Genomic DNA, 23,088 nt, shown 5'->3' on the forward strand with positions numbered 1-23,088 from the left:
ATTAGGCGATACCAGTGTATAGTCTTTATTCTTCAGATGTTAAGCAGTGTCAGCTAAGCTGCTGGTCGTGTTTTATGATACAGATACTCAGAATATGTGCAAATGGGGAGGTAAACACTCTTTTTCAGTGTGTAGAAGAATACAAGCCTGATTCTTTCCATAGGGAAGCTGCCACTAGTCCCTGGAAATGAAACTGATTTTCACACCCTTCTCCTAAAATAAGAGTCGAAATGCAAACTTGTCCTTTTTGACAACAGCTTGCACATCTCGCTGTAGTTATCCTTGCAGTATCGCTTCAAACATTACATTGCTACTTGCGCACATGGCTAAGTTTTTTGGATAAATGTACGGTCAGTGGATGGTCTCTGTTACACCATACTACCTTCTTTTTCCCTTCCATTGTTTGCCACTCGAAGACTGTCCGAAGTATAATTATAGAAGATCTTTGCTATCCATTCTCGTGCTGCATCATGAATGTTGTTGCTTTTCAACAGTAGTAATGCACCAACTATCATATATAGTACATTTATGGCACACTGTAAATAATAAATAACAGCACAGGTACTTGCCACTGTTGGAACAATTGTTCCTGGAATTGGATTGTACGAGATACACAGCCAGCCTAAAATCTAGCTGTGCAGCTTTCAGGATATGTTTTAACAACCCTTCACCCCTTTGTTTACTGCAACAGTCATGTCACAGGTCGCAGTACAGGCAGAAAAGCATCTGCTGGGCAAGAGGTGAATGGAATTTTTGACTCTGCTTTCAGTACTTTGGCCATGATGGTTGAATAGGTAGTGCCAAGAAGAGGAGAACACAATGTACTTTCTACACAAGATAACAGCAGCTGGTAGACAGACCTTTAACTACTGAGAAGAAAGATCCAGTGAGGACTTCCATTTAAATTTAAAAAATAAAATTTTATATATAAATATATAATATATATTTACAATAATATATAATTTATAATAATACGTAAATCATACTATGTGTAACAATATATAATTTTATATTTTATATAAAATTTTACACATATAAGAATTTATAATAATATATGTTTTGTGTGTGTGTGTATATATATATATATAAAAAAAAAATATATATATATATAAAAGTAGTTCTGGCAGTCCTGTGTTCTGAAATAGCTTTCTAGCTGGAGAAAAATAAGTATCATACTCTTAAAGTTTCTATCTTAATAGAAAGTGAAAATTTTTCACTGGAGGATTTTGAGGTAATGGGAATGGGGGTGGTCTGTTAATGAAAACCTGAAGAAAGCGCGTAGGCAGACCCAGTGATATTTTCCTTACAGTTCTTTGTAGGTACATCTTAAGTGTTAGGTGTATGGCCCAAGTATAAAAGATGGGGATGGATTTAGATGATTTTTGTGTTCCTTTGAAACAATCTGGGTCTCCCAAACATGTTTTTGAACTTGCAGATCATATATTTCATCAGGCATACCCAGACAGCTTTGTATTTATCAGAACAATTTTAAGCAGAGTTTCTGTAAAATAGAACCAAAGACATCTGGCCTTTAATCTTTCTAAATGCAACTTTAACTTGGTGTTGAAACCAAGCAAGCGATTTTCTTGGACAGTCGCTACTGAGATGGGATTTAAAATGGAAATGATTGTCTTGATGGTAGATTTCCTGTCATGCTGCTGCTGTAAGGCTACATGACCTACCTTACTAAATTATGTTTTAATAGGACAGACCTCTGTGGTCTTTGGTATTTATGCTTCTACTGTATATTATATCTGCCAAGTTGCAGGTACACCTCTAATATATGAGCATGCTTTTTCTAGCAACAGCAATAATGAAATGTTGTCTCTTGCGTATAAGCTATGACTAGAGAAGGAGTGTTTATGCCTTTAAAATCTGAAAAAATGAGAAATATTTTCAGGTCTTGTCTTTGGGGTATGTAGCACCATAATTGTCACAACTGCAAAACCAGTCCCGCTCCCGTTTTAAAGAACTTCTACACTGGTGAAAACACTTGTTCACAACAATTAAAAAAAAATTATGATGATTCCTTTTTACTTAGTGTGTCTCTGTATTGCAGAGCAAAGGGCATTTTAAATTAAAGCTTTACAGCTTGACCTGGAGGCAAAGATTCCTATGCCGCCTTCCCCTGTAGTTCTCCAAATAAGACTTTCAGTGGCTCCTGAGAGTTACAAATGCAATAATTATCCTCCCTATTCATGGTTTAGACACTATCACAACATTATTCTCTTTTTACTCTAAGCTGTTTTAAACACCTTCAGATCATTTATCCAGCTGCATTCATGTCCTTACCATGTCCAATATAATGCATACCTTATCATCTTGTGGTTCACATTGAAAGCTAATTCTTTTATCTTTTCAACTAATCTCCTGGCATTACTGTGAAGATAAATCCCTAATCTCCCTCTCCCTGCTTTTCTGAAGTGACTTTTTTCCTTGACATGTTGTTCACTGTTACTACAAGTACTTTACTTCTCTAGATCTTGCTACAGAATTTTTGCATAGGTTTCTTAATTATTTTCTTGTTATAACTTGCAAGTTGAATTTTGTACTGTAAAGTTTTCATTGGCTCTCTTCTGTTTACCAGTCAACATTCCATGGGTAGTTTACGATCATATTCTGTAATGTGGGGTAGTGAACAAATTTCAGGAAGAAGGGAATAAGGAAAGAGTTGTACATGTTTTTAAAAAGTCTACAAGAAAATCCATATACACCAGAAAACCATGTGCACAGCTTATCCTCTCAGCAGTTTTTTTGACCATTATTTTGCACTTTAGTCTGTGAAACATCTTCAGTCCTAATTACAGTATTGCAATCTACTGAACAGAGTTATGGCAAAGTAACACACAGAATTGCAAATAGATTGTTAATAAAATAAAGGCACACAAAGGAAAGAGTTTAAAACAGGTAGGAGATGGATGAGCAGAATTGTACCAAAGAATATAGGGGAATTCAGAGGAATGTAGGCAGAGACAATACCCATGTAGAAATGGTTGTGCAGGAGGGAGTTGTTCCACCCCAGAAATCTTACAGCCACCAGCATAAGATTTGAAAACATCTTGGGCATGCATCGCTATGTATCTTTGCTTCTCTATGATGCAGCCTTCCCAATTTGTTCTGTGCTTCTACCTCTGTTACTAACTCATCTCCTCTTTTTTGTGACTCCTCTGATTTTCATTGTGCTGTTTTCTTATGTATTTGTAACACTTTTAATAAATTATTTCAAACCTAGTCAGTTTTCCTGTAATTTTAGGAAATTACAGGAATTTCCTGTTCCTATACACATAGCTGACCTGTATGACAAATGCCTGCAGGGCTACTAGCAATTGAAATTAGAAGTGCAAATTCTCCACAACTTAGTAAAAAGATGTTTGCCTCTATTCATACATGTTGTGGTTTATGTGCTGTCAGTTAAATTGTTTTTTTGGATTCCCGTGCCCTTCTTGATGTTGCTCACATTCTCCATGTTTACAAACACATGAATAAAATGTATGTTACATTATATTCTGAAATGCTTTAGAAGAAACATCTTAGTTAAGCAGAGGGTCAGGAATTGTTTTTAAAGGCTTTCTGGGAAATTATTCTCTCTCAAAATGACAGCACTTCTGAAGTGCAGCTTCTACACAGTTGACCTTGACGTTTATACACTTTTTAAGCGAATGGGAGATTTCTGTTGTCTTCCGGGTTAAAAGTAAGAAATTTCAGTGCATGAATTTATACCAAGTATGCAAGTACATTTAGCTTATCTAGCTAACCTTCAGTTAAGGAAGCTGTAATTCCCTTTTCAAGTCCATTCCCTTTTATTTTTTGAACCCCCACTTCAACATATATACGCTTTCTTCAGTTTGATTTTTCTCTCTTCTACAGCAGAAGTACAGTATTGTTCATTCCACCCTATATTTTAGTGCCTCTGATCATTCGTGCTTCTTCATGCCCTCTTTAGTCTGCTTCTCTCTTCCCATATCAGATGGTGCTGGAAATGGTCATATTTTGCCCTCAGCTCTTTAGCGTTAGCTTTAGTGGAAACAGAGAAAAAGCCATTTTAAGTCAAAGAACATAGAAAACATAGGGATATGGCTGGTATTGCAAACAAAGGCTAAAAAAACTGAATTAGAGTAAACCTGGAAGTTTTCGTGGTGCTCTGAAAATACTACCTTGGTTATACAGGCTTTCCCTGTGGAATTTCTTCTATTCAAGCTCATGTAAGAAGTAAAAGTTACTGCTTGTACTACTGCAGGGATTGGATTGAGTAGGTTGTACTTGTCAGGGTGTGCTGTGCCAGCAGAGGAAGTTTCAAAGCTAATTGCACAGTAATTTACAGTTGCTAGCAGTGTTTGGAGGTTCCTATTCAACAGACACATGCTGTACATATATTTATAGCATGCTTCAGTTTTTGGAGGTGAACTTTGTAAAATTGAATGAACATGTGTTGAATTGATTATTTTTATCTTCTAGTGTAAGGTTTTTCTTTGTCAGGCAAATTTAAAAGCTTCCTTAGAGGTTCTCAGTGACAAAATCTCATATGTCAGTTTGTAAATATCAAAAACCAGGTGGTGAATGTTGTCATAGTATAAATTTCACCTGAAAGGCAACTTATTTTAAGCTGAGCACTATTTCAGTAATAACCAAGTAATGCGCGGAATTGCTTGCCAACATATGCAGGCTTGATACAAAACGTTTTACACATTCTTCTGCTTTTCTGCACATGTTGTTGTTTCGAACCTGTTAAAGCTGCTATTTAACTTCCACATTTCATTGTGAATAACCGTTTTTTCTTTCCAGTCCTTCCCGTTCTTGTCTGAACAGATGTGAAGTATATCCAGATCATTCACACAGGAGCAGTGTTCCAAAATATCATGGTGTTACAGCACCACCTATAGGGTTTGCTCAAAATTAAAATAAGAAAGTTTCCAGGGAAGAGTTGATTGAATATTCAAATAAAATAATATCTTTCTTTATTTTGAGACTTTTTTGTCCCTAGATATTAGGACAGGTCCTACATTCTATAGCCAAAGTATGTTAATACTTAACTGTTTGTGCAGCATGAATGAAGCTCTAATAAGAAACATGTGAAAAACTATTTAAAGCAATGTTTTCTTACAGCTGTACATGAAAACAGTAAATTGACTGAGTTTTATTTTTGTTTCTAGAGTTCTACATTTAAGGTAATAAAGAAAATGCAGGCGTATGCCAGCATTTTTTTCTTTTAATCCTTTTAAACCTATTTTTAGAAATGTATTTGTTAAGCCATATAGAAATATTTTTAAGTGATAATAAAAAGTTATATTCTTAAACAATTATTGTGTTAGAGCTAGTCAATAATTTCAGGTCCCCATAGTCTTGAAAAATGATCTTAAAAGCTTGATTGTGGATAAAAATAGAAAAAAATTAATAACCTGTTTACAAATTACATTATTACAAATTTTGCACTATTACAAATGCAGTTCATTCTTCATCATGTTTGTTCTCTGCATCAGATCTGATTTGTTATTTTAACCAAATACATACTTGAAATTTAAAAGATTCTAAAAGCTTTGATCATCAGACAATAGTGAAAATGCCTCCTGATTTGTAATAGTTCTTGTGTTTAAACTACTGTGTGTAACTGATTGTGCTACCAGTAAACTTCGAGAGCCCACAAGTTTTGGACTAGCAGTGAGGAAATTGTGAAATAAAAGCACAGAGGGCAATTATTTTTAATGTGTTTTCTGACCTCTGAAACTTCCTCATAATTTCAGGTTCTGTAGCAAGAGTATTCTGGCCTTCCTATTTATGTGAAGGCTGTGAATACGCTGTATGACAGGTGTTGGATGTAAGGCTGCTAAGGGGGAAAAAAGCCCCAGCAAAACAAAACCACAAAACTAATTAGTACATTACTTGAAATAAAATCAGCAGAGCTGAGAACACTCCAGTGAAAGGAACAAGCAACTGAGTTAAGGCCAATACACAAAGCTACACCTATAATAAAGTAAAAATACAAATGGCTGAGTTACTTCAGTTACATAGAATTAGTCCTATAAGTACAAGCTTTCTAGTCCATTATCACATATGTAGTTATGCAAGTCCTTCTTAAGAATAATCTCTTGTAAACCTAAATTTTAATATCTATAAATGAAGTGTGCTGCAGTAAGTGCTCTTTGCCTTCCAACCACTGGAATCATGTATGAAGATTATTTCCATGTCAAGGGCTGGAAGGGGATATTTAAATGATGGCCAGGCACTGGGTCTTCCTAAGACAGGAAATCTTAACTAGTTGATTATTTTGCTTTAGTTTATTTTTCACCTTCTAATGCATTTTTCAGTATAAGGTATAAATGCATAGTTAAATTGAACTGAGTCTTTGTGAAGGCTAAAAATAAAATTAGGAAATAAAATCTTTCACATTACTAATAAAGTTGTCAAAGTGTATATACAGTAGTCTTTTTTAATCTGTAGTATTAATTGACATTAGTATAAACTTCTGCACTGGCAACATTGGAAAACATCTTTCAGCTGACATGTTGTGACCTGTGTCCATTATGAACTCCTTTAGACATTGTTTTTGTTGCTACCTCATCTAACTCGGTGGGATATTTTCCCTGGTAAGTGTTGATTGATTTTTGTCCTACTAGCTTTTAAGAAAATGGCATTAATCAAGTTGCTTTCAATATATATGTATTTTTTAGCTTGTGGAGATATTCCAGAGCAAATTCGATCACCAAGCGGGACAATCACAAGTCCAGGGTGGCCCTCTGAGTATCCTGCCCGAATCAACTGTAGCTGGTACATCCATGCAAACCCGGGGGAGATCATTACTATAAGGTAACAGTGCTCCTGTGTTAACTACATGGATTGAAGAAGTACTGACTAGACATTTTTAACTGACGATTTTGTATGTACCAATTTCCTCTTCCTTCCTGTAAATGTAGGATTTCAGCTTGCTTTGTTTTCTGCCTGTGCTTTTATCTGATTTGCTCTTACAAAGCCATGTAGCATTTGTTTTCAACTGGAGAGTTAACGACTAGAAAAAGTTTCTATGTGCTCATTTATTTGCTTTCTTTTTAATGTCTCTGAAATATAAGATTTTTGCATTAAAAAATGTGTAGGGGAAATTCTGTAATGCTTCATTGCTATGAAGTCTCATGGTGTGCTTAAAAGTGGCAGAGTATAAATAGTAAATCAATAATATGATTGCAGTTTTGGAAATGCTGACTTTTGGTGCAGGGGGCTTCTCACAGTTTCATGTACCTTATAACTTTTCTGAAGAAGTTATGTAAAAAAGTTGTATTGTAGGTTCAAGTTCTCATGAGTTCATTCCCCATTACTGCCACAAGGGAAATCTAGGCTTGTTTTAGCATCAAGATACAAATTAGTACTGCTTCACAGGCTGATCATGAAACTGCATTAGCTGCAGATTTACTTCAGTTTCCAGTACAGACCTGCTGACCTAAGAAGCAGCTCTTCATTGTGAAGTATTTGCTTTGACACCAGTTACTCTTTTAAAGTACTGCTTTTTAATTTAAAGTCTTTCTACTAAATATTAAACTGACATAAATGCAATGTAAAGGAGGTAGAGCTGTTCATCTACTAGAATGCTTTCTAAACTTTTTCATACGGTTTATTTTTCATAAAACTCATTTTTTTCTCTGACATTGTTTCCTTTAACTCATCTACCTAGCATACATTTCACACTTCATTACCATGGCAGCATGTCTTGATATAGCTGTAGCCAACCATGACGTTCCATGACATACCCATTGGGTAACCAAGTAGCGCAACTGGGAGCAAATCTTACCTGAAATTGTAGTTTTGAACCATTTAGCTGTATTTATAATGTCAAATCATATCATTGGCTAAGTGTAGCATTAGCTAACGTTTTGATGAAATTTGGGTTAAATTAAACTACTTAGTAGTATATGAAAGTCATTAAATGAGATTCATAAAGACAATTTCTTTAACAGAATTTTTTTTGTTTTAGATGAAAGCTTAATGTGTTTTTTATAGCAAAACTGAGCTTCTTTAAGTAGTGGGTGCAATATTTTGATTAACAGAATGGATTCTTGCTGTCCTAATAAAAGTATCATCACCACAAAGTTAAATCCTATTCTTACATGGGTAGAGAAGCCGCTCTTTTTATTTCAGACCAGAAAAAAAACTTACAGCTAATTTCCATTGTTATGTGTAGCAGTTAATCAGCTTGGTTGTGTAATATCCAGTTCAGTAGCAATTTTGACCTCTTTTTTTTTTTCCCCTCCCCCTCCCCTCAGCTTTCAAGATTTTGATGTTCAGGGATCACGACGATGCAGCTCAGATTGGTTAACAATTGGAAGCTACAAGAATATTGAAGGCTATAGAGCATGCGGCTCCTCCATTCCTTCACCATATATCTCTTCACAGGATCATGTTTGGATCAGATTTCATTCAGATGATAGCATCTCCAGAAAAGGCTTCCGATTAGCCTACTTTGCTGGTATGTTTCAAATTATGCCTAGTTCAGTTTTATGGTTTCATTTTTTGTTTTCTCCTTCAAGAACTGCTTCCTTGTAGCAGGGTACAGTATATGCATTTCCTGTAGTCGATTCAAGGCTTATTGGAAGTACACATTGTGTGGATTATTTCGATCCCATGCATAACTTGACTATTCAAAGCGGGAATTAGTGTTCACACTAATAAGCAGAGTGAATGATTTTGGGGGCGGGAGGAAGTTCAGTATTAATATTACGCAACTTTTGGAGGTTTCTTAAGAGCTTAAGATTTGAAATTTTTTCATCAGAATTAAATTAGTTGTTAAAATAGTTGGATAGACTACCGAGTAGCATAAGTAGGGCAAGAGAAGGAAGAAATGGTGGGATTTTTTACATTTGCATCATTTTTTTTCCATGTCCAGAAGATATACTCTTTTAAAAAAATACCCACAAGTGCACCCTCAGTAAGTCTGCAGATGATACCAAGTTGTGTGGGAGTGTTGATCTGCTTCAGGGTAGGAAGGCTCTACAGAGGGATCTGGACAGGCTGGATCAATGGGCTGAGGTCAATTGTATGGGGTTCAACAAGGCTAAGTGCTGGGTCCTGCACTTGGGCCACAGCAACCCCATGCAACGCTACAGGCTTGGGGAAGAGTGGCTGGAAAGCTGCCCGGCAGAAAAGGACCTGGGGGTGTTGGTTGACAGCCAGCTGAATATGAGCCAGCAGTGTGCCCAGGTGGCCAAGAAGGCCAACAGCATCCTGGCTTGTATCAGAAATAGTGTGGCCAGCAGGACTAGGGAAGTGATCGTGCCCCTGTACTCGGCACTGGTGAGGCCGCACCTCAAATGCTGTGTTCAGTTTTGGACCCCTCACTACAAGAAAGACATTGAGGTGCTGGAGTGTGTCCAAAGAAGGTCAACGAAGCTGGTGAAGGGTCTAGAGCACAAGTCTGATGAGGAGCAGCTGAGGGAACTGGGGTTGTTTAGTCTGGAGAAAAGGAGGCTGAGGGGAGACCTCATTGCTCTTCACAGCTACCTGAAAGGAGGTTGTAGAGAGGTGGGGGTCGGTCTCTTCTCCCAGGTAACAAGTGATAGGACGAGAGGAAATGGCTTCAGGTTGCGCCAGGGGAGGTTTAGACTGGATATTAGGAAATTTTACTTCACTGAAAGGGTTGTCAAGCCTTGGAACAGGCTGCCCAGGGAAGTGGTTGAGTTGCCATCCCTGGAGGTATTTAAAAGACGTTTGGATGAGGTGGTTATGGACATGGTGTAGTGGTGGTCTTGGTAGTGTTAGGTTTACAGTTGGACTCGATGATCTTAAAGGTCTTTTCCAACCTATACGATTCTGTGATTCTGTGATTTAAAAATCTATTAACATGATAAATTGATCTAGGCAAGTATAGACATGGTTTTGTACATGCAAAATTTTTCTTGGATAATTCAAGTATGCAATATAAGCTATTTACCAGTAGTCATAGTTTGAGACTGTTTTGTAGGCAGTTCTTGCTCTAGTAGCTGTTTGCCAAGAGAGAGGAGGAAGACAGTCAGGGGTAAAGACTAGCTCCAAACTTTTTTCTGGCCTTAAGCGATATTAGGATTTTAGAAAACTACAATCATGCTATTATATGTGTCCTGATCATCAAAAATACTCGATTAGATTCCTCTTTGTTTTCATAACGGTTTCATAATGGTTTTGCGTTCTCTTGCTTCCTCAGTGTATGCCTATACTCCACTCTCCAACCTGCTCCAAATCTGTGTGCTTTTAACTCCTCTCCTCCATAAAACAATTCATACTCTCTTACACCTATCCACTGCTACCCATCTTCAAAACTATTCCACCAAGATTCAATAAAATGAGCCCTGATCTCCTCTAGCCTAAGCCATGTTTGCCCCTGTTCCGTGTTCTGCGCTCTGTCTACCTAATGGCTTCCTCCACCCTGTCAGTCCTTCACAAACCTGAAGTTTACAGGCAGGGTTATCCCTTCCAATCGCCTGTTTTCAGGCCTACAAAAAAGTTCCCTCTACGCTTCAGCTCCTTGCAGCTTAGCAAGTCTTGGGAGAAGTAATGTAGCCTTGCATTTGATGCTGGCTCAGCTTTCAGGGCAATGTTCTGCCTGGGTTTTGCTTACTGTCTCACCAAAAAACATGATGGGGGGGAAGTCACTGTCTAATCAGTCATCCTCTGCTACTGTTTCTGCTGACTGCCCATGCACACGCTATTATCCTGTGTGAGGCATTGGCTTCTGCCCTGCTTATCTCCCTCTCCTCATAGGCACAGAGGGAAGGCAGTGTTCCTGCCTGAGGAGCTTTGAGAAGGAAGGACATTTTGGATAAGGGTGTGGAATGGGCAGAGGAGGCAAGCCACGGGCTCGCTAGAGTTTTTCTGAAAATCCTTTCCCCTCTTCTCCTCCGATCTTGAAACAGTTTCAGTATGTAACCCCTTTTGGAAGATGCTGTAACATTTTCAACAATAAGCAATTTTTACTGTTACATGATTTCTTCTTGTTGGCACTATGCAGTGGTACTCAGTTTAGAGTACTTAAGACTTTAATCCAATGTTTCTAAATGTATTTTCAGAAAAGAAATTTTGTTTCTGTTGGTTTTATGTTTGTTTTTTTTTTTTTTTTTAATGAAGCTTGCCGAAGCCTTGGTTTGAGCTTGCTCTCTGTGCTTGATATGATGCTTAGGAAGTATTTTATGATTGAGGTGGAAGTGTAGTGTTTCAGTGATCCGGGTAGTCTTCTAATGTTGTAAACTGACCTGTGTATAGGAGAAGGGTTGATGAATGTGCTTTAATAATCATCTGGTCATTTCTGCTTTCCAGTGTGAAAAGGAGACTCCTGAAATACTAACAACATTTTTGCTATATGTTCAACTGTGCCATTATGTTGTTTGATTTCTTCTCATTAGCATCATGCAGTAGTGCTCAGTTTAACTCCTCAGTAGACTATTTAATGCAATGTTGTTAAGGCTACTCTCAAAGGTGGCATGTGATCTTAGAAAAAGGGGAAAAAGTAGTAATACTTCAGTTACATGGATGCAAATTAGGCCTCCTTGTGCTAGAATGATAGAAAAAATATAGACCACAGTTGTAAAATCTGATGTGGAAGATAGGCCATGTGAATTGTTTGAATTAATTCTTGTTTAAAGTAAATAATAATGTCCAGGTAAATATTCATATTTCATTTAAAACAAACAAAACAACAACAACAAAAAAAGCATTAGTTAGGAAGGGTACTTGACTAGAAGGTAAATTTTGTGTAACTTGTCTTTCTTTCCTCTGTCTTCTTCCCAGCCCTTTTAATTTATCAGCCTCTTTAATTATGGGTATCGAAATGGGATGGAGTTTACTAATGGTGATATAGAGTGGAAAATAGAGTTAATAAAAGTACAGAGGTTTATGTTCACTGTAAATGTAGGGAAGGATTGTGTTAGTCCTTTGGCTACAACTGCACCTGGGTTCTGCTTATTAACTTGTGCTATCCTGAAGTCTTTTGTGGTACAGCTTCCAAGGATAGTCTTATTTTGTACATCTCTTACTATTTTACGACTCTAATTTTTTATTTACATGTAAACTTTCCTGATGTAATGACTTCAGGATCAGTGATTAAAAATGCTAAATCAGGATCAAGTAGGCAGCTCTTTTCTGGGATGTTTAAAAGCCTGCAGAAGGAAGAGCTTAGGTTGAAATTGTATTCTGTTTTGTTTAGGCAGAACAAGTCTAGTAGTTCACTTTTACAAGTTTCAAATTCAAGGCGAAGGTTCATACTAAGTATTTGCCATACTAGTATTATGAATGATACGTGTGTGAGTGTATAATTTATATAAAAATACATACATACATATATATATATATGTAACAGAACCGGAAGATCGTATCATTTATACTAGGGCTGGTTTTTTGGTTTTTTTTATCTTACCAAAATAAACATTTTCTAAAATTTAATCACTGGTAGCACATATATTTTGCTCTCCTTTCACTCTCTGTCAGCAAATTTGTAGACTTAAACACTCTTCAGCAGCACTTATAATATTTATCACTCTTTTTGGTTTCATTTTTTCCTGCATTCATTTTTTAAAAATCTTAGCATTTGTGAAATTTTTAAAATGCTGACGTTGCACCTTAAAAAAAAAAAAAAAAGATATTTCAAGGTAGAGTATTTCTTTTTAATGCTTTCTAAGATACTAAAATAGCAAAAAGGAGAACAGAGGTGTGATATGACTTGACCTCTCACAGCAGATTAGTTGCAGCAAGGGAAATTCAGGCTAGATATGAGGACTTTTATCACTTTGTGTGGTTAAGCACTGAAACTTTGAAAATACTTGATTGGACAAGGCACTGAACAACCCAATCAAACTTCAGTTAGCCTTGCTTTGAGCAGATGGTTTGATTAGGTGACCGCCAGAGATCCCTTCCAATCTGAATTGTTCTGTTGTAAAGCAAGACAGAACCTGTTTTTTCTGGGAAGGTCTGTATTTCAGTAAGTTCATCATGCTGTCTTTCCTGTTTCTTTTTTAAAACCCTAAGTATAGTGTTATATAGATTTAGTATATATTTTTCTTATTTAATTCCTGAATTACTGCTGTGTAGGACCATCTGCATTGCGGATTTTTTTTTTTTCAAAATTTTTTGAGGATTGACCACAGCAGTTTGTTTTACAGCCAATTTTACAATCTGTACCATGTTTTTTAGAAATTGCAGTGATTTTAAATGATACAGCAGTATTTGACTTAGCTAAGTCATTGAAGAGCTGAAATAGATTGCTTCCCAGGTATGCTTCAGTGTTTAACATGGTTGAAACTTTAATAAATGAAACCCTGAAAAAAATATTCTTGATGTTACAAGTGTGGTAGTAGCCAGTAGACCACATTTTCTTAAATGAAGGTGTCTCGACTTTTTTTTTAATTAAAAAAAAACAACCAAACCAAGCAAACAAACAAGCCACAAAACAAACAAAAAAAACCCCCACACTTCCATGTTTTCTGGACCACTACTTGGATCCTTAACTTTAAAGCATAATTTTGTATTCTTTTGTATGTTTTAAGTATGTGTTTCTGCATTTGCTGCACTCTGCTCTTAGTTGCTGGAGGAGAGGCAAGAGCAAACAGTGGGAAGAGGTGAGGAGAGATGTTTCTCTCTTCGGTTAGTGGTAATAAGTAATCTTCAACTGTCAGGTTCTCTCTTGCCATAGATCCTTTGGTACAAAGTAGGAACCTACAAGAACAAGAGAGGTCTGACTGCTTTTACAAGAAAGAATTTGAGGTGGTAACTGGTACTGCAGGACAAAATGTTTCTGTATTTCAAGTGATACAGGGGAGAGAAACAATATTTTTCTGACTTATTTTTAGCACCTTAGAGCCAGATTTTTAAATTGCTATAAATGAGCATTGTTTTCTTGCTCGGGCTAAACTTATTTGACTGAAAGCAGCAAGTAAATATGCGACACAAACCATTAAGTGCTAAATTCTAAAAAGATAATATTTTTATAATTTCTTTTTTTTCTTTCAGGGAAATCTGATGAACCAAATTGTGATTGTGACCAGTTTCATTGCGCTAATGGGAAGTGCATTCCAGAAAGTTGGAAATGTAATAATATGGACGAATGTGGAGACAACTCAGATGAAGAAATCTGTGCCAAAGTTAATCCTCCGACAGCTTCTTCCTTTCAACCTTGTGCCTGCAATCAGTTCCAGTGTCTTTCTCGCTTCACCAAGCTTTACACTTGCCTTCCAGAGTCTTTAAAATGTGATGGTAACATTGATTGTCTTGACCTAGGAGATGAAATAGATTGTGATGTGCCAACATGTGGGCAGTGGTTAAAATACTTTTATGGTACTTTCAGTTCTCCTAACTATCCTGACTTCTATCCACCTGGAAGCAACTGCACCTGGCTGATAGACACTGGTGACCATCGCAAAGTAATTTTGCGATTCACTGATTTTAAACTTGATGGTACAGGTTATGGAGACTATGTCAAAATATACGATGGATTAGAGGAGAATCCACGGAGGCTGTTGCGTGTGCTAACAGCATTTGACTCTCACGCTCCCCTCACAGTTGTTTCATCCTCAGGACAGATAAGAGTGCATTTTTGTGCTGACAAAGTGAATGCTGCAAGAGGATTCAATGCCACCTATCAAGTAGATGGCTTCTGTTTGCCATGGGAAATTCCATGTGGTGGAAATTGGGGTTGCTACACAGAACAGCAACGCTGTGATGGCTACTGGCACTGTCCAAATGGAAGGGATGAAACCAACTGCACCATGTGCCAAAGAGATGAGTTTCCCTGCTCTCGAAATGGTGTTTGCTACCCTCGTTCAGATCGCTGCAACTACCAGAATCATTGCCCTAATGGTTCAGATGAAAAAAATTGTTTCTTCTGTCAGCCAGGAAATTTTCATTGTAAAAATAACCGCTGTGTGTTTGAGAGCTGGGTTTGTGATTCTCAAGATGACTGTGGTGATGGCAGTGATGAAGAGAATTGCCCAGTCATTGTGCCCACTAGAGTAATAACTGCAGCTGTCATTGGGAGTCTTATTTGCGGATTGCTGCTTGTCATTGCACTGGGATGTACTTGTAAATTGTACTCACTCAGGATGTTTGAGCGAAGGTAAGTAGAACAGATGGCCTCAAGAACTTAAATTTTAAAAATATTTTCATATCTTTTATTGTTATACTTAAAACATAAACTTGAAACTTACTGACATACAATTATTGTTGCATGTGATTTCTAAAGGCATTGTTCCTTCTTCTTCTTCTTTGACAGTAAAAAGAGGTTAGTTAATCACAGAATCATAGAATATCTCAAGTTGGAAAGGACCCATAAGGATCATCAAGTCTAACTCCCTGCTCCTCGCAGGACTACCTAAAACTAAACCATATGGCTAAGAGCGTCGTCCAGATGCTCCTTGAACTCTGAGAGGCTTGGTGCTGTGACCACTTCCCTGGGGAGCCTGTTCCAGTGAGCGACCACCCTCTCAGTGAAGAAAAGGGGATAGAAGTATTCTGATCACTTAACTATTGAGAGTTAAGCTTTCAGATGTTGTTACCAAAAAGAAAGTGTGGAAAAGCTGCATTTCTGCAATTAAATATCTCAGTTCTGTATTTAGTAGCATGTTTCTTCTATTGTAAACTATCTCATAACAGGATTACATGTTCTTCAATTTTTGTAAAATAATCTAAGCATCTCTCATGGTGCCTTTTATATTTAGCCCCCCCCTCCTTTTTTTTTTTTTAAGGCATTTATTGTTGGGTTGGTTTTGTTGTTCTTGTCTCAGCTGGACAGAGCCATAGGAATGACTGCAAGGACTTATTGTATATTCTTTGTCAATTAAACTTAATCTTCTGAAATTTATTATTTCAGATTATAATAGTCTAATGTAGTTTTACTCATATATATACACACATCATAGTCTTATGTATTATGAAATTTCTTTTCTCTTTGAAAGATCATTTGAAACTCATTTGTCAAGGGTTGAGGCTGAACTGTTAAGAAGAGAAGCTCCTCCATCCTACGGACAGTTGATTGCCCAGGGTTTAATTCCACCAGTTGAAGATTTTCCTGTTTGTTCACCAAATCAGGTAAAATTCCAAAATAGCAGGCAGACCACTTAAAATTTAAGGAGACTGAAATAAAGATATTTTAACTTTAATCTGCATTTTTTTGTTCTATAGCATTTCCTTTTCTTCCTTTCAGGTCAATACTATTATACTAAGGATTAGCCATTGGACAAAATCATGATAATGTAGCACCACACAGTTTTCTTTGCAGGCTTTTTTCCTTGTTAATGAATGCCAGTCATGCACACTGTAGAATCCCTCTTGCATGAAAAGTAATAGATTGGTAGATCTAGTTGTATGTTCTGTATTGATGTGGTTGTGTAAGTTAAGATTGCAAGATAGCACTTCAAAATTTGGGAAAGAAGAATTGGGACTTCTAATGCAAAATGGTAGTTCATATCCACTGTGCATATGTGTTTAGGTATGATTATGCCCACTATGCATAGAAAAGATGATGGCAAAGGCAAGGCTGTGATATCATATAAAATTAACAGGAATGAGTAACAAAGTAAAAGCTAGTAAATGTCAGATAATAGTGTCTAGCCATCTTGATTCTCAGATGGATCATTAGCACAATACTTATTTGGCTGATGAATGAATTTCTGTCAAAACAACTTTTTAATTTTAAAAAAATTGGCTTTCAGTTATAATGCTCTTTTGTGAAATAGAAGAAAAGTCTCAGTCTAAGAATCCTGCTGTGGTGCTGTATTAGAGTTGGCATTAACTTGTATTATTGTGTTGCAGTTAATACAGCAAAGTTTACTGTTAGCTAATATTGCTGAGCATGTAAGAAAAATAGTTACAAGACCATAAGAAGGGGATTTTTTTTCTTATTTTGAACATAACTGATTTCATTACACTTATTCTGCCATAGATTTCACTTATTCTTTCATGCATACATGTTCACAAGCAGCAGCTGTGATCCATCACAAAGGATTTTGCAGAGGAAAATAAGTTGCAATTTGTGTGAGAGACTTTGAAAACATATCAGAAAGAAGACATTGTGAAGATTTTTCAGTAGCTAAATTGGCACTAAACTTATTAATGAGCTTATTAATGAATGCCTGTAATGAACACTGTAGAATCCCTCATTCTTGTTGGATGGGTTATCGTGGTTATAATAAAGATCAGTATGTTTCTGTTTAAAAACAATTCTGTACTTTTAAAAATTTGGCTTGCTGTCCTCTTTTCCAAAATTAAGCTTCACCAGTTTGTGATGCAGCTATGCTCACAAGCCTCTTGAGGTAGGGTTAGCTCAAGAAAGTCTGTTAAGACAGTGCAGTTGTCAATGCCCAGATGTGTAAGTCCTCTAGTACAGGTAACTTGGAACAAACCAATGGTTCCTGCACATCCCTACCCTGTACGGGACATTTCAGGTTTGGTGCACATGAACGCGTTTAGGAACCACTACGATTTTCAGACAAACTTAGCTTGCTCAGACCTGTTTTTCATCATGAACCCCCACAAAAGTGGCCTGAAGATCTTGGTTTTTACTAAAATGACATCTCCTGATAGAGACGACAGTTCTGGAAAACCCACACATGTAGTGGCTGCAGTCAGAGATTGGTACTGGAGCTTTTAAAAAGCTGTGCAATTATTGAATATCTTTAGTTTGACTTAAATTGAATTAACCAGTGTTGCTTTGGATATATTTTAAATTATTTTTCAGAACTAAAATATAATGGAATTTGAAAGACTTACTGAAAGAGGCAATCTTTTGTAATGACACATAACAAAATGTAGTTGCTTCATAGTCTTTCTGTGTAACCATGATTTCACACTCCATAAAAATACTGATGCATGCACAATAGTTTTGAACAAAGAAAGAGCGTTAGTGAATTCCCATTATGAAGACCAGTATTTCAGATAAGACTTGTGGCCTTGAAAGTTTAAGTAGCTATACTGGGAAATTAAATAGCATAAAAATAAGGAATAGTAGGGGGCAAGCCGTTACCTTCAAAAATAATGAGAAAGTCATTCTAAAGCATTGATGCTTCCATGATAAAAATTTTTACTCTTATTTAATCCAGGAAGTTGCATTGTTTAAAAAACTTGTTTTTCAGAGGAGAGAACATCAGTAAGAGTAAAAGCTTAAGAGGCAATGTAAATTGAATTCTATAAATTAGAAAGCTCAAATTAAATTTTTAATATGGTTAAGTGTTAGGGGGAGGCAGTCAGTATTAAGTCAGGATGTGTTCAGCTTGCTTTGTTTTGAGCAATATGTACATCTTAAGATTGCAAATCTGTGTAGGACTGAAGATACCTAGTCGACGTTTCCTAGAAGTTAGTAGTCTCAAGCTAGAGGAATCTTGGTTGTTCTGATTTGTATGTAATGCTTTCCACCTAAAACTGATACATGCCTTCAGAGCTGGATTTTCAAGGATGGGTAGCAGTCTCTCCAGTAGTTTTTGAAAGTAAGGCTACTGAACATATGTGTTTATATGCTTGAATTCAAATATCATTCTATGAACTATTGGAAGGGAAGAGGTAGGTTGTGCATGAAGTATTGTTTGGATCCTGTGTATGCCCTGTGGCGTCTGAAGGATTGTGGAAGGGAGCCAAAGGTGAGAGCATAAGAACACTGAAGTTCAGTGTTTGCAAACAAAGTGAGATATATGCATATATGTTGAGTGTTTAATTGGGGGGAAAAAAAGGCTATTCTGAAGAACAGTCTATATTTTTGCCATAATCTTAATTAAAAGATGCGAATATGGACTTTATCCTGTAATTCATCAGTGAATATTTTCAGAATCGGGGGCATCTGGCAGATCTTCTACCCTAGTATTTGAGAATTGAGCTACTTAGCTGAGGCACTGTTTTCTGTAAGTTTGAGTAAGGGACCCCCAAGTTAAAGGTGTTAATATGTTTGTGTTACCTTACAATTTAAAAGTTATACAAGGTTTTAAGCAGAAAAATGCAGGCATGCGTTGTTCTATAGCTGAATGACTAGAAAATGTATACTGAATTTGGGAAATGTATGGTTTAGAACACATAAGATAATTTTAATTAAACAGAAGCATTAAAGCATTTTGAAACTGGAATTAACTGATTATGCCGGAATGGGAAAAAATCAAACTACAAGCCTCTGCTAGAGAGGCTATTTAATTGAGTCTTTATTCTAGGCAGCCTCATGGTAGTGGATAAGGAAAGGTCACCTCCTTTAAATCTTTCTGGAAGATTTCATTTTTAAATCCTAAACTTTCTGAGGCATGTTTCTATGTACTGTACTCTAAAATCCATAGTGACTACTTTTATCTTCTTGGTAAGATTGTATGTAACAGATCTTGCATATCTGCTGTACTGGGTCTGCACTGGGTCTGTACATGTACTTTTCTGTAATCAGTGTTCCATATCCAGGTTACAGTGCCTTGGTTTTCACTTTGCCTTTATTTAGGGGTCCTTGATGTTGGCAGAAATGTACCTTACATATTTCATTGCTCTTTTATTCCCCTTTTCCTTCCCTATATATTTCCGCTTAATTTCCCTGTTCTTAATGTGTTTTCCTCAAGAGAATCTAGACTTTTTTTCATGCCTGCTTTGTTTTTAAAATAGCCTATTGCTACATACACCAGATCCTTAATATTAAAGATGCAACATTTTTTAATATTTAAGACTCTACATTTAACTTTGTGGTTATATGCCGTTTTACACAAGAGTTCTCATTCTTCTTTTTTTAGAACAACGTACTGTCAACACTTGATTGTTTCTTGTCTTCTCATTTAGGCTTCAGTTCTGGAAAACCTGAGACTGGCAGTACGATCTCAGCTTGGATTTACCTCAATCAGACTTCCTATTGCTGGCAGATCAAGTAACATTTGGAATAGAATTTTTAATTTTGCAAGGTCACGTCATTCTGGATCATTGGCATTGGTCTCAGCGGATGGAGATGATGTTGCCAGCCAAAGTACTAGTAGAGAAGCTGAAAGAAATAATACTCACAGAAGTCTGTTTTCAGTTGAATCTGATGATACAGACACAGAAAATGAAAGAAGAGACACAGCAGGAGCAGTTGGTGGTGTTGCTGCCACCTTGCCTCAGAAGGTCCCACCTGCAACAGCAATAGAAGCAACAGTTGGAGCGTGTGGGAGTTCCTCTGCTCAGAGCGGCAGTAGTGGTAACACGGATAGTGGAAGAGAAGTGACGAGTGTAGAGCCCCCAAGCACAAGTCCCGCACGTCACCAGCTCACTAGTGCGCTAAGTCGTATGACTCAAGGCTTACGCTGGGTACGCTTTACTTTAGGGAGATCAAGCTCAGTGAATCAGAACCAAAGTCCTTTGAGACAGCTTGATAATGGGGTAAGTGGAAGAGAAGAGGATGATGATGTTGAAATGTTAATTCCAGTCTCTGATGTAGCATCAGACTTTGACATGAATGACTGTTCAAGACCTCTACTTGATCTCAGCTCAGATCAAGGACCAGGGCTTAGACAGCCTTACAGTGCAACACATCACGGTGTAAGGTCATGCAGTCGAGATGGCCCTTGTGAGAGCTGTGGCATCGTACACACTGCCCAGATACCTGACACTTGCTTAGAAGCAACAGTGAAAAATGAAACTAGTGATGATGAGGCATTATTACTCTGCTAGGTACGGATTGTTTAGGAAAGATTGTGTACAAGTTGGAGCAATATCTGTCATTGTTTTGTACTTCACAGTTAAAACTAGTTTTTAGTTTTAAAAAATCCAGAACAACATTATGTTAAAACTATTTTAGCCTGTGTGGTTGATTAAGTATTTCGTATACTGGATAAGGTTATGGAACTATTAAGAGTGAACATTTAAATGGCTCTGAATACATGATGTGTGTATCCAGTATAATCTGATTACTCTTTAAACTGAAGTTATCCCAGTTAGTTTCAAATTTAGTTTATCCTGGTACTGTAGTTCAAACCACAAACATGGCTGCTCAAGACTTATTTGGCTGCCTGTTTAACCCCATATTAACAGGTGAATTTGTACAGAATTATTTTCCTTTAGGAATTGACTCTGTTGTATTATTGCCAACGTACTTGTAACTTAATATACTAAATACTGGTAAGGATTGTAAATGTAAAATATGTACTTTTCTTTGAATTTATACAACACTTTGTCTAAATATTCTTGAATTTCATCATAATGTGAACTTATTTAAAGGGAGGAGAAATTTTCTTCTGGAGCATTCTTTTTCTTTCAGAAGTACAAAATGCAATGATTTGTGAAATTTAGATACAATAGATAAACTGATGGCAAAAGCTTTTATAGCACTGACTTTCCTAAACTGCAATCTAATATGGTACAGCCAAATAGTATGTAAAATCCCCAGTCATTAGTCTTTTTGATTTGAAGTAAAAAAGGGCCGAAGATATTACAATATGTGTTAGTTCTTTAAATATCTGATATGTACAAATACACTACAGAGTAAGTTCCAACTGGTAATAGATCTTTCCCTGATACTGTAAGGTATAAAGCTTGTTTGGACTCAAGGGATTTGCACTAAAATCATATTAAAAGTCTCTAATGAGCTTAGTGCACAAGCACTATCACTTTAAGTACTATTATTGTCTAATATTGCAATGGCTATATATTTCCATGGCTCTTTTCTTGGGGTGTTGCATTTTTGTTGCAATTGAATTTGCTTTACTAATTCCCTATTTATTCGTTGTATTTAAAAACTGGTTTACTCGGTTGCAGACTGGTTGTTTAAAAAAAAAAAGAAATCCCTTTTAGTGTATTTTTTAATGATATTTCATGTTGGAGCAAACAGATCAGTGGAAAAAAAGCTCATAAATTCCAATTTTGTGATAAGCAGGTTAATATGTGGCTACTAGCGTGACAACAAGAATCTACACCTTTTAAAAACAAAAATGTCAACTACTGTTTTATTTATTCTTTGCCAGTCTGTTTTTAGTAGGCTTAAAGATCCAGTATGAAATGTATTTGTGTGTGATTGTATGCTATTTATTAAATTTTAAATACTTTGTTGAATGTCATTTTAAAGCATGTTTAAAGTCTTGTGCATTTCTGTCGTGTTATGCTGTCAGGCAGAACTGACTAAAATGTTTTAATATGTATCAAAATTAAATTGAACTTTTGTTATGTTTTTGAGGTACTTTTAAAGATAAATCCAAGGTCTGTCTGGCTTTTTATTTTATTTTTTTAAAATCCTCATCTCTGAAGTACAAATCACATGCAGAAGAAACAAATAATTGTATTGATTCCAAAGTGTATATATCTTCTCCCTCTTCTCTTCATTCACAGACACTGGGATGAGAAAAATAAACAATTTTACCATCTGGTTGATTTTATTAATGAGAGTTAGCAGGTAAATTCTGAGTTCAGGACACGGTTATGTAGATTTGTGCTTTTGAGGAACCTTATGTGCAATACAGTTGTAAAAGATTTTATTATAATGACCCATGCGGTTTCAAGTTTCAGAACAGATCACATCACACTGGTACCAGATCAGGTACAGATTGGCCCATAATTACACATACTCAAGTAAAAGTCATCAATGGCCATTTTTATTCACATTGAATAATATCTAAATCTGTGGGTAATCTTTAGTCTGATTTCAGTGGCATTGCTTATAGAGCAGGCAACTTTGCAATATGAACATGGTAACACACCCTAAAATATACATGAACAGTATGTCCTGGTATAAAATACTGGGTTTTTAAACCTTCCTAACTAATTGTCATTAGAAAGTGGTTACAGAAATGTTTGTCCCTGAGGCAGATACATTTTGAAGAAGGAGTCTTCACAGAATACCTTCGGTGTTAAACACACACATAGTGATCCAAATTTGTTCCATTAGATGCCCCAAATAGCATGTACCTATGGACTCCATATTGCAGGTGTAAAAAGAACACAATGTTTGATTTTGTTTTAGAGGAGAAATGCTACACATTTAACTGAGAAGTTGCATTTGATTGAGAATTTGGAAAATTGTAAATAAAATTCATATTTGTATGAGGCTAATTTGTTGCAGTGATTTTTTTTCTTAGCGATTTTAAATAGAGTGATCAATTTTTCTTTTGATTAATGTATTAGTGATTGGGGGGTTTGTTGTTTTGTTTTTACTGAGACTTCTGTTAAGTCATATTA

General features: G+C 36.4%; 1 protein-coding gene across 1 annotated transcript in view; it reads left to right on the top strand.

Moving 5' to 3' along the window:
• The window catches only part of LRP12 (LDL receptor related protein 12), a 53,742-nt gene extending 30,687 nt beyond the window's left edge, over positions 1–23,055 (top strand). Inside the window, exons 3-7 of the mRNA XM_072852053.1 lie at positions 6,666–6,801; positions 8,247–8,449; positions 13,954–15,055; positions 15,894–16,026; positions 19,729–23,055. Of these exons, the coding sequence (XP_072708154.1) occupies positions 6,666–6,801; positions 8,247–8,449; positions 13,954–15,055; positions 15,894–16,026; positions 19,729–20,592 (2,438 nt within the window). The 3' untranslated portion in view covers positions 20,593–23,055. The remainder of the gene's footprint in view (positions 1–6,665; positions 6,802–8,246; positions 8,450–13,953; positions 15,056–15,893; positions 16,027–19,728) is intronic.
• Positions 23,056–23,088: the final 33 nt, after the last annotated feature.

Source organism: Ciconia boyciana, chromosome 2 (genome assembly GCF_034638445.1).
Source record: "Ciconia boyciana chromosome 2, ASM3463844v1, whole genome shotgun sequence".
Lineage (NCBI taxonomy): Eukaryota > Metazoa > Chordata > Aves > Ciconiiformes > Ciconiidae > Ciconia > Ciconia boyciana.